The 11,961-nt window shown below is 36.5% G+C and overlaps 6 protein-coding genes across 6 annotated transcripts; 1 reads left to right on the top strand and 5 right to left on the bottom strand.

Moving 5' to 3' along the window:
• Positions 1-174: 174 nt before the first annotated feature.
• T551_02749 (uncharacterized protein) lies at positions 175-518 on the bottom strand (the record flags this gene model as incomplete). Its single annotated transcript, XM_018375012.1, has 2 exons — positions 175-289; positions 334-518. 2 exons carry the CDS (start codon positions 516-518, stop codon positions 175-177), a joined length of 300 nt encoding a protein of 99 aa, XP_018228892.1.
• A 635-nt stretch (positions 519-1,153) lies between these two features.
• On the bottom strand, positions 1,154-1,454 carry T551_02748 (uncharacterized protein; the record flags this gene model as incomplete). The annotated part of the gene is made up of 2 exons (XM_018375011.1): positions 1,154-1,327; positions 1,383-1,454. 2 exons carry the CDS (start codon positions 1,452-1,454, stop codon positions 1,154-1,156), a joined length of 246 nt encoding a protein of 81 aa, XP_018228891.1.
• A 4,251-nt stretch (positions 1,455-5,705) lies between these two features.
• Positions 5,706-7,781, bottom strand: T551_02747 (uncharacterized protein; the record flags this gene model as incomplete). Its single annotated transcript, XM_018375010.1, has 3 exons — positions 5,706-6,628; positions 6,673-6,843; positions 6,890-7,781. The coding sequence occupies 3 exons, from the start codon at positions 7,779-7,781 to the stop codon at positions 5,706-5,708; spliced, it is 1,986 nt and encodes a 661-aa protein (XP_018228890.1).
• Positions 7,782-8,277: 496 nt separating this feature from the next.
• On the bottom strand, positions 8,278-9,223 carry T551_02746 (uncharacterized protein; the record flags this gene model as incomplete). The annotated part of the gene is made up of 3 exons (XM_018375009.1): positions 8,278-8,631; positions 8,710-9,045; positions 9,185-9,223. 3 exons carry the CDS (start codon positions 9,221-9,223, stop codon positions 8,278-8,280), a joined length of 729 nt encoding a protein of 242 aa, XP_018228889.1.
• A 205-nt stretch (positions 9,224-9,428) lies between these two features.
• Positions 9,429-11,147, bottom strand: T551_02745 (oxidative DNA demethylase; the record flags this gene model as incomplete). The annotated part of the gene is made up of 3 exons (XM_018375008.1): positions 9,429-10,607; positions 10,651-10,839; positions 10,887-11,147. 3 exons carry the CDS (start codon positions 11,145-11,147, stop codon positions 9,429-9,431), a joined length of 1,629 nt encoding a protein of 542 aa, XP_018228888.1.
• A 177-nt stretch (positions 11,148-11,324) lies between these two features.
• Positions 11,325-11,841, top strand: T551_02744 (uncharacterized protein; the record flags this gene model as incomplete). Its single annotated transcript, XM_018375007.1, has 3 exons — positions 11,325-11,536; positions 11,579-11,721; positions 11,744-11,841. The coding sequence occupies 3 exons, from the start codon at positions 11,325-11,327 to the stop codon at positions 11,839-11,841; spliced, it is 453 nt and encodes a 150-aa protein (XP_018228887.1).
• Positions 11,842-11,961: the final 120 nt, after the last annotated feature.

The following is an 11,961-nucleotide window of genomic DNA, read 5'->3' as shown; positions in this document are numbered from 1 at the left end:
TAGTTTTACAAAAATAAACAAACTCTCCATTAAAAACACCCATACACTGTCGTTTTGGTTTTTACTTGCTTTCCTCTTTATCCTCGTTCTGCGGCTCCTTTAATAAGTGGATACTGTCTTGCACTTGTTAGTCCCTCCGTCAGATCACGTGACATACTTTGTAAAACACAGATACTATTGTGCCGCTTGCCGTCGTCCGTTGTGTATGGAATTAAGCGTATTGACCCATCGACACAAACCAGCGAGCTGCTGTGAATCAGAAAACACCAAAGCCATGTGCAGAGCGCCTCTGAGCATCAGTGCTCTATTCAGACGCCTGCTGTAATATGCTACCCTTTCTTGACAGACGCAAGCATAAATGCAGTCGCCTTCGGGTTGAAGTTAACAACACGGAACCAGTTCGTCCGATCTGGCCCGTCTCTGCACGCTAGAGAAAATCTGACATAATCACGCCCTGAGGTACCAGACTGAACAATAATATCATTTCCCACATGCCCAATCAGTGTAACCTTTGCCATAACGCCCTGTATTCTTGACGTGCTGAAGTACTACACTCGTTTAGAGCTTTTCCTGCGGATATATGCGTCTCAAACTCTGCACAGTCCATTGTTTAGCAGCCGTGTTCGACTACTCATTCTATCCGCTCGACTGTCGGCTGGTGTCCCTTGGACGCCTCGATTGGACGTTCAAGAGATTAAAGCACTGTGCATTTACTGTGCATTAATACACATTAATACGCATTGATATACATTTAATATGCATTGATATATATTTGGAAGCCAATCCGTGCACAGCACTCTTGTCTGCACGCCAAACAGCTATACCAATGCCAGCGACACCAAGGGATAGGAGCAGCAGAGTGCAGCAAACACGGCCATATACACAAATACAATGCATATAAAAGCTAAATGTGTGTCTATGAAGCAAAAATGTGTATTTTTAGCCGAAACACGCATACGCCCTAGCACATGTATATATACAGCAACTGAAACACGTTTGCAGATACATATAAGTGCATATAGTCTGCATACACCGCCCCAGCGACCCGCATATACTATGCATACACCACGCATACAACCCGCATATAATCCATATACACGCTTTAATGCGTCTTTACTGTGTGCATTTCAAGGAGAAGCCGATACTCGGGCAATCACTGTTCAGCGGTCGTACCAAATGTATATGCTTGTTCGGCGTTTGCAAGAATTGCCCAAACAGAAGCCTTAAACAGGGTAAAAACAAGCCCGGTTTTGCGCTCAAGAACACCCAACGCGTCGAGAACATGTGCCATAGGCGTATGTGCAAGTGTATGAAGCGTAAGCGACAGCTGGAATATCAGTTACGTCAGTTACATCAGTTTTTGCCTGCCCAAGACAGCATACTTTGTTGAGATTCTGCAGCAACCGCGAATACTCCTGCAACAAACAAGTCTCCAGTGGCGAAGGCGAGTCCATTAGAGAGCAAAGCTGCCTAAAAACGTCTTTGGCTATCCAAGTGCCTACGTCCGAGTACAGAACTCCACGTACGATACCCTAAGTTAAAGCCAATGTCAGAAAATGCAGCAACAAAGGGTATAAAACAGAGCACAAAGGGCACAAAGAGCATGGAAAGCATTGGGGGAATGCAAAATATAAAAAACATAGAAAACAAATATATAAAAGATAATGTATATAAAACATATAATGTATATAAAACAAATGATATATACAAGACATGCATGACATACAGCACACTACAGACTACAGACACCATATCCTTCATTCTCCTCAATATATATCTTGAAACTGCGATATATACTATATATTATGTATACTATGCACTATGCCAACAGATACTGCCATACGCACTGTACACTACAGTGTACTATACATACTATATACACTGTGCATAGCATGCTATGCACAGTGTATGTGCTTACATATCATATACATTAACGCATTATGCTATACATATACCGCACAGTCTACAGTAAACACTATCTACACTTGCATACTATGTGTTCTGCTACACATTGTGCTATAGACTATAATATACATTCTATACAGTAGACTGCACACCCCAATTGTACCTCCCACTGCTCGTAAAAAGCAGACTAACAGTGCACTCTGTTGTGCATCCCAAACTATAGACTGTGTACACTGTATACCCCATACACATCACATACACTTTATGCACACTGTATACAGCTCATGTATACTACATGTACTGTATATACTACCCATATAGTATAATATTATACGCACTGCACACAGTTTCCAGTGTGCACACTTAAAAGCCATGCTATACACACCGTGTTCTGTGAGTATATCTTGCACTGCACTACACTATACTTTGCACTACACTATACTTTGCACTACACTATACAGTATATTATACTATACACTATACTTTACACTATGCTATACAGTATACACTACTGTATGCACTGCTGTATGCGTCATACATATAGTATAAGTGTATACTGTGCAGCAGAGTATATGCACAGCGTGCATTGTATGCATTTATAGTATATGTATTATATATATAATACAGCACGCTCTGCTGTATATTTGTACTGTACATTCCATTGCTGACTACGCTATACAGCTATACACGCTATACACTGTATACGCCATACTTTGGCACACTGCAGCACAGTAAACACTAGACATGCTGTGCATGTTGTAGCTGTGCATGCTGTAGCTGTGCACGGTATATACACTGCAGCTTAGGCAGTGGCTGCACTCACTGTACATTCTATACATTACACACTACGCACACAGCAGCAGCATATACACTCTATGCACACTATACACACTATGCACTACCATACACTGTAAATAGCATGCACTATAGATATACACTATATACCATACTATATACCATACTATATACCATACATATACATATACACTATATACTGCATATACGCTGTATACACTATAACTATACATACTATATATACCGTGTATGCCATATATACTATATATACGATAGAATGCATTCATACACACTATACATTCATATACACAGTATACTATAGAACTATAAATACCATATGCACTATGTGTACTATATGTACTATGTGCACTGTAACTATACATACACACTATACAGTATACACTGTACACACTATGACTATATATAGTATATATACCAGTATATACTATATATACACTATACACTATCCTATTCATACTATCTATGCTATACATACTACGAGGCACTATATATACAGTATATACATATATATACATATATATACAGTATATACATATATATACATATATATACAGTATATACATATATATACATATATATACATATATATACACAAACCACTCTAAAATACAAAACAATACCCCCCAAACTACACTAACTACGTCTCATCTATACTTCCCACATAAAACCATAGAAAAATCATTCACACTCATAAATCTTTTTATGTTTAAAATGATTAATCAATCATTCATATATGACAAACCACCCGCTATGGGAGATTATCAAACCGTGAAAGCCTCTTGTTGCCTATCCACACACATATGGCTTTTCATGAGTGTCTATACATTTAACACTGCCACCGCCATTCCCCCGTATACCCTTCGTAGTGAAAGCACAAAGAAACAAGGGTAGAGCAGGGGTGGAACAGGGGTGTGGCCTGCAGCATGTGAAGAATTAGAGAACGGGGACAGCGAGTATGCATAAACAGCTGGCAATGCAGGGATACCCCGGTCAAGCAGCAGAGTGCACGAGTGCATATATATAGTGTATATAGTGTATATAGTGTATATAATAGTATTCTATAGTAATGCATAGCATAGTGTATAATATAGTGTTACAGTATAGTGCATATGGCAGTGTAGAGTATGGTGTACATGTATTGTATATATGGTACAGACAGAGTGCAGCTGCACAGCATATAGAGTGAAAGATGCATATATTATGCACACAGTACAATGCACACTAGCGTAGACTGTACATATATGCAGCATATATAATGTATGTGCTGTACATAGTGTGCACGAAATGCATAAACATAACACACTATGTGCACCACACAGCACACAATTGTGCATACATTACGCATACAACACGCATACATACTGTGTATAGCATACAACGCACAGCACATATGTATAACACATCGTATGTCAGTATATGCGTTATATGCGCACTGTATGAGTCATATGCTGTACACACTGTCTATGCACACATTATACAGTGTGTGCATATAGTGTATGCATAGTATACACATAGTATATACACAAGTGTATGTAGTGTATGCACAGTATACATGTATCAATGCACACTCTGCTGACCATATATGCTGACTACGCTATGCATGCTATACGCGTCGTATATGCTGTCTACATAGTGTATACATAATCTATGCTATATATACATAATCTATGCTATATATACATAATCTATGCTATATATACATAGTATATGCTGTATATACATAGTATATGCTGTATATATGCTGTATATCTGAAACATATGCACTGTATATACACAATAGGATGTATAACATGCATGTATAATCGTACAGTGTATGCAGTGTACATATTATATGTATCACATAGATATATACATAGTATATACGTTATATATACGTTGTATATACACAATATATGCACACTATACATGCAATGTGTGCAGTATACATAGGCTACATTTATAGCTTACACCGCATGTATAGTGTGCATACATTATACACGTGTTATACGCGTGTTATACACATGTTATATGCACTATGTATGCACAATACAGCACACTGCATATGTATACTATATAATGTATACATAAAGTGTATGCACAGTATACATACTGTGTATTATATATACATTATATGTACGTTATATATACTGTATACCGTATATGCGTATCATACACTATATATGCATTATACAATATACACAGCTTATATACATTCTATGCGCACACCCATACATTTTGAGCTGTACGCAGACCACATACAGTGTATACACGTCTCATATGCAGTATATACACAACATGCACTATATCCAGCATTACGGCAGTGTATAACGTGTAGTGCATAGTATATATAGTATAGCATATGATGCATAATATACAGTGTAATACAGTATGTAATATAGTGTGTATAGCATATAATATATATAGTATGTGTCTGTATAATATAGTATATAGTGCGTAATCTATAGCATATATAGTATATACAGTATATATGGTGTAGATACATGTATATAGCATATAGTATATCTACGATATACAATGTGTACAGTGCAGAATGTGCGGTATGTGTGGCAATGTATATAATGTCTATAATATCTATAGTTTGTAACGTATACTACACGCAATGTATATACAGTACACAATGCAGTTTACAGTGTACATAGACGACAGCACAGTGTATAATATATGATATAGTACGTATGATATCTATAATATATCTGTATATAGTATGTATAATGTATATAATGCAATCTAAGATATAGTATACAATATACTGTATAATAGCAGATATACAATATATATAGTATACAAGATAATATATAATGCGATATATAGTATCTATAGTATAATAGTGTGTATAATGCGCAATGTAGAGTACTTAATACACAATATATAGTGTATAGTGTAGTGTATAATGATAATGTACAATACAGTGTAATGTAGTGTGCAATGCACAATATGTAATACAATGTACAGTACAGAGTAATACAATGTAAAAAGAACTGCAGCTACTCAGAATCGACAGTCGTCTGAGAACTATTAAGAAACTCAGAAAACCTTACAGAATCGACGGCAGGAAAAGAGGCTTTTGGAGCAGCAGAAGCGGCAAAAGACAAAGAATCGACAGAATAACCTGCAGACTTAAAAGAACTAGGAAAAACTTCAGAGGCAGCAGACGACCTCAGTGAAAAAGAATCAGCAGACATATAGATAGTCGAAGAGTCAACCGGAGGAGAAAGAAACGGATCATAAAACATATATTTCAAATCAGTGGAATCTGTTGAATCGGTCGAATCAATTGGCTTAGTAAATAAAGAATGGTCAGGTGTAGAAACAGGAAAATCCGTACAGGAAGGAAGATCAGACGACCAAACAGAACAAGCCGAATAAACAGAGCGATCGGATGGTTTGAGAGGAGAAAGATGCATGGTATGTAAAGAACCAGAGTTTTTCTCGAGAAGAGGAGCCGGAGACAAACTGACAGAGTTTTTGCCATCCTTCTGAGGACAAGTGTCAGCAGGAGTTTGAGTAGAATCAACATGGCGGTAGTCGTAAGTATCGTAAGAATGAGAACATTGATTCTGGAGAGATATTTGATCAGTAGAATAGACAGAGTCAAATCCAAGTGGAGAGAAGCAGTAATCCTCTTTATGAAAAAGGGTGTGAAGTTTCGAAACAGCTTTCAAAGCAGCATTTGAAGCAGTTTTCGGATTCTGAGTAGACTTGCAAGCAAGTTTATGAATAGAGTTACGAGTAGATTGAGTATCGTCCAAAGAACACTGAAAAGACGAAAATGCTGCATTAGACGTAGAGACAGGAATATATGAAGAGACAGAATGAGCAGTCGGAGGAATTGGCTCTTCAGATGCAAAATCATCGTCCAAGGAGAAATCATAAGGAGTTGACATGGTATATATTTTTGTCGACTCATCTAAAAAAATGATAAATGAATCAAAGCAAAGGGAAAAAGAATACCAATTTCCCCATTCCTCAATCTTTCTTCTTCCCGTGCGACTTGATAGATTTCTCTTAAAAGAATTGTCTTATCAGCAGGAATAAAAGCCGAAATTTCAGCAGTAGCTAGTTCAAGCCTGCTTACAGGAATCTTAGAGCATCGTAGAATAGTAAGAAGGAGATTAATCCTCTCTATTTTGAATAAATAAATAAAGAAAAAAATAATAAAAGTACAAACCTGGTTTCATAAGATGATCAGGTTCCTTATGACGTACATTATTAGGCCACCATGAAGGTTTTGACTCATCCCCTTTGTTATAAGGATGGCGTGTCTGTTTTTTCGGTTCCATAACTTTAATCCAAGCTTTGGCCACGATTTTGCAGACAGACTGCTGCAATTCTTTAAATCGAGATTCCATGAATGCAATAACCTCGTGAGTATTGCCAATAACAAGTGGCTTATATTTATGTTCTCGAGATACTGATGGACAATTTTCATCACGGACATTAGAAGAATTCAAAGAGGCTAACTCTGACAAACATGGTCTGTTTAAGTTGTTTTTGACTTCACAGTTCTGATTATTTATATTGGAAGCCAAAGGAAGAACCTTTTTCTTAGGATGATTCTTAAAATGAAACGATTTAGACAAGTCAGAATCCAATTCTGAAATATTATTAGTTAACGATTCCTCATATAAAGAATCCGCAGTTTTGGATTTCAACGAATCACTAGACAAGAAATCGGAAAGACTTTCTTCATGTAGAGCATTAGAAACGATTCCTTCACCAAAATTTTCAACATTAAAACTAATATTTTCCTTATTTTCAGCCGTTTTTCTGATCAATTCATTTCTAAACGTTTCAGTCGATTTCTGATAAGCAAGAGCCAGGCTCTTTGCATCATTCAAGACTTTCTGATTAAACCAAGACTTAAGCTGTCCTTGAAATGCTTCACTTGCATATGTTTCATAATCACCCTTGGCATTCACCAACAAAATCGCAAAATTAGACTTATTTATATAACAAGATCTACAAAGAGCGCGGAGAATACGGTCCCGCCGACATTTAAAGTGCCGATTCTGATGAGAAGGACTAGAATATGGCTCTACACGCACAGGTATACGTGGCATAATCTATACTACTCTACTAAACTGTTTTTCGTCATAAAAACGCCAAAAATAACTATTTTCAACCTGGAAAAAAACATAAGCTACAATTTCAAGAGCAAAATTTATAAAAACTATATCTTACTCTATTATCTTTACTCTCAATTTGCTCTATACTAACAAAAAATATATCACGTCATCAATACGTTCTCATGAGGACGAGTTTCCATACCAACTGTTATTATCTAGCAACAACCTAGCAACAATAGGAAAATATATTTACACTAGTTAATACTATTACAGTATTACAATACATATAATAAATGGCAAAACCAAACAGAATCTATATCCATAAACCAAAACTTCCCCCTATACTTAATTCATTATTCGATCGCCTATCTATCATGATACCTCTATAAACATAAACAAAAAAATATTTTTCTCTTTAAAACAAAAAAACATTTCTGTTGTATCTAACATTAAAAATCAATTCCAAAAAGCTGTTGAATCAATCATATAATCAATCTATTTTTTCGGCCCGCACATTTGAAATCGGCTCATCTTTTTTACTTTCATCACTTTGCTTCATACCACAAGAAGCAGCCTGTTTCCACACGTTCATTTCTTGCCACAAGCGGTCACATTCTGCCTTAAGCTTTTGATTTGTTGCACTCAATTCAGAAATCGCCTGATCCGTTAAAAGCTTCTCCAAAGTCCATTTCTCAATATTGTTTGCCTCATTCTCCTTCAATTGTTGAATATATGTCACTGTACGCTCAAGAATTTTCCCCTTATTTTTCTCACAACCCGGCACAATCCTTGCCAGCTCTGAAATACTTTCATTAATTGTTTCTCTACGCCTTCGTTCCACCTCCTAAGCAATTTATCATTAGCACAAAAAACCAACTGTTTCTAGCAGCAAACAAAAAACAAAACATTACTAAACACATACTTTATGGTTTGAACGCCTTTGTCGATGCCATGCTTCAGATCCTACTGGAGGTTTAGCACTGGCATCCAAACGCACTACTTCATTCTCAGGAGACACTACTCCTTTCATTAATCCATCATCAGGAGGGTAAAGCACACCACGTTCCTCTGTAAATGAGCCCAAATCAACACGATTACCAGACACTTTTTTGTATGGATTATAACGCCCTGCTGTGCTATCCAGGACATGAAGAGAATCATCTGTACTTCCAAGGACATCTTCTGAACCCTCTAAAGCATTTTCAGACATCTCATGAACCCGTCTTCCTACGACAGAGGCCGGATATTCGTCATCAATCTATACTTTATTAGTGACGCTCAAAAAAGAGTAAAAAAAGCGTAAAAAAGCGCAAAAAAAGCGCAAAAAAAGACACAGTCATTCAACAGATGCCCCACAACCATTCTGAAACTTTTACGTTTCAAAATCCACAACTTACCCTATGTTTGTGTGTCGTTTGTGCACTCGCCGTAGGCATGCTATTAAATGTTAACTAGTGAGCGGTCGAGAAGCACGTGAAAGATAGCCATAGAGAACAAATAATAAAAGATACAGAAAAAGAAACCAGAATACCAGAAAATGGATGCAAAAAAAAGTATCATGTCGATAAGAATCGAAAATAGCAAACCATTTGATGTTTGTTGTATAAACGGATAAAAAAACAAAAGCGATCTTTCTATATCTCATGAAAAAGATATATTTGACAAATCAATATCGGCAACAAGATCCCAACGGCTTGCACAAACAGATTTAGAGATGTATTTGACAAAACGTAAAACTCCTTGATCTCGTAGAACTATGTGAAAAGTATTCCATGTCGGCAAATGACTCACCAAAACTGAGTCATCAGAAGCCCGATACACAGATGCATCTGCATCCTTATCCTCTTCCATATACACTTCATAACCGCCTTTTTCACCATTTCCCCAGTGTCCCAGAGGTGTTAAAGAAAGTGTTAAATTTAACATTGGTTGTTCCAAAGTATAAGGTGTTGCCAAAGTGTAATCCATACCGGGACGAAAGCGACGGCCAAGTGCAAAAACAGAATGAGGTATTAATGTAGTCCAAATACTAAGCCAGCGGTAAAAAGAAGGATGAATCAATAGATCATGTAACAACAATCCAAATGGCGTATCAGAAGCAGTAGCATCGCAATCAATATATAAATAACGATGTTTATGCATAGGCTTAGCCATTTTCCAAGGTGTCTCCACATCCTGTAACATCTGAGGACATTCAGCATTCTCTAAATCAAAAATCCATTGCTTAACACGACCAGCAAAACCCGGCTCAAGGAAATTCGACAAATCAACCATAGAATGCTCCATAAACGCTTCTTTCAATTGAACCATTTTAGAATGCTCCAGATACTCTGGATTTATCCATTTTTTTAAATAAAACAAATCGTCTTCAGATAATTTACCGGTTAATTTATCAAGATCAAATGTACAAATTATAGGCTTTATCAATGGCTGATCCACCCCCTGAGAATCTGAATGAAGACTTTGCAAAGTACTTATTGCCATATCTTTAAAATCGCCTTGAGAAGACAGCCATCCCTCTTCTCCTGGTTGAGGCTTATGAAACCATCCAGAAATAGAAAGTCTCCATTTTTCAGAATAAACCTCTTCCACATCATGAAAAGAAAATCCAGGCACAACCTGAAAAAAACAAAGCTGATTCCATGCTGGAAAAATCGCCTTTTCATGCTGGGAATCAGGAAACGAAGGACAAAGAGTAGAATAGAGTCTCAAAGCACCACCATCTAACGGTAGCCATGGCTGGTCCGGGTCCACCAAATAAAGAATAAAAGACACAGATCGTGTACCAATTACATCATCATGCCCCAGTAAATGGCATCCCTGTCTACTATCAGATTCCATACCCTCAATCATCTTTTCTCACTTGAGAGTACATATTAACAGAGATATCAATTACTGAGGCAGATAAAGGCCCACATCCAGTTACACTTGATAAAAAACGCCGAAATTCATCAGAATATAGTGCATCTTTCAAAGCTGATAGAGAAAAAAGCCGTTTACGTTCATCTTTTTCCAAGCCTGAAAGATTGGCCAAATCCCCCGTTTGAAAAACCTTTTTCAGATAAAATAACACAAAAAATACTCAATCATACAAAATACCTTGTAAATATCAGTTTCCTTTTCAAAAAAAACAAGATTCTCAAGAATTTCATGCCGAACATTTCTCAAAACGTTATCACTGATCCATCCTTCCAGAACACAATGTTTATACGGAAAAGAAGAATGATAAGCATCAGAAACATCTTTCAAGAGCCGTGGAGACCGAAGATCCCGAGTAAATACCAGATTACTATCCAGTCTTGTGTTTTCTGTTAATTTTCTGTTAGTTAATAGTACTCGTCTAATCAAAATTATCTGCATCGTAATGTTACTATAGCAATGATTACTAAGGAAACAGAATTGCCAACGTCAAAAAATTAAAGGCGTTAAACATGATTAATCACGAAATTAAAAGAAAATAGAGTTTTGAACAGCCAATTTGTATAATATATATACCTTTAAGAATGACTGAAACAATATTTTTTAGTTTTTTATCGAATGGAGCAAGCAACATTATATGATCTTAACTTTCGTGTTCTCCGTCTGCACCATCCAAAGATTACATCTATTCTTGCAAGATCTCCATATGTAGTTCTTTATTCATTTTCAGATACGGAAAAAACATGGGTAACAGAGCAGTTGGATCTACCATTTGGCTTATCTAGACAGACCAAAGAGCACTGTGAAGGAACATTGTTTATATTTTCAACGTTGGGAGCTCTCTAGATATTGTTTTTCTTATGGATCCTTAGGAATAACGGATATGGTTATACCATTTTAAACCGACTCTCTTTGGAATCATTTTCAGCAGATCTCGTTTGTCCTGATGATTTGGAATATTCTGATCCATATGTTATACATAGACTCCACAACGGTATTGCACCAGCTGCACATGGTTTGAGGCACTTATATATTAGACAAAATTTACGGCCTTTGGATTTGGGAAGAAATTGATCGGCAAAAAATATCGTCTCTTATGATTAACTGTGCTAAACATAACCTTGAAAAAACATAAATACTAGAGAAAGCTTAATTCCTTCTTAAAATACACATGATTCTACAAAGCGTTTAAATATATGAAGCATTAATATTATACTAAATCTAAGATAGCGTATCTTGCAAAATAAAATATCTA

The sequence above is a fragment of the Pneumocystis jirovecii genome, assembly GCF_001477535.1.
Source record: "Pneumocystis jirovecii RU7 chromosome Unknown supercont1.12, whole genome shotgun sequence".
NCBI classification, from domain to species: domain Eukaryota; kingdom Fungi; phylum Ascomycota; class Pneumocystomycetes; order Pneumocystales; family Pneumocystaceae; genus Pneumocystis; species Pneumocystis jirovecii.
This window is presented reverse-complemented; position numbering and strand designations above follow the sequence as displayed.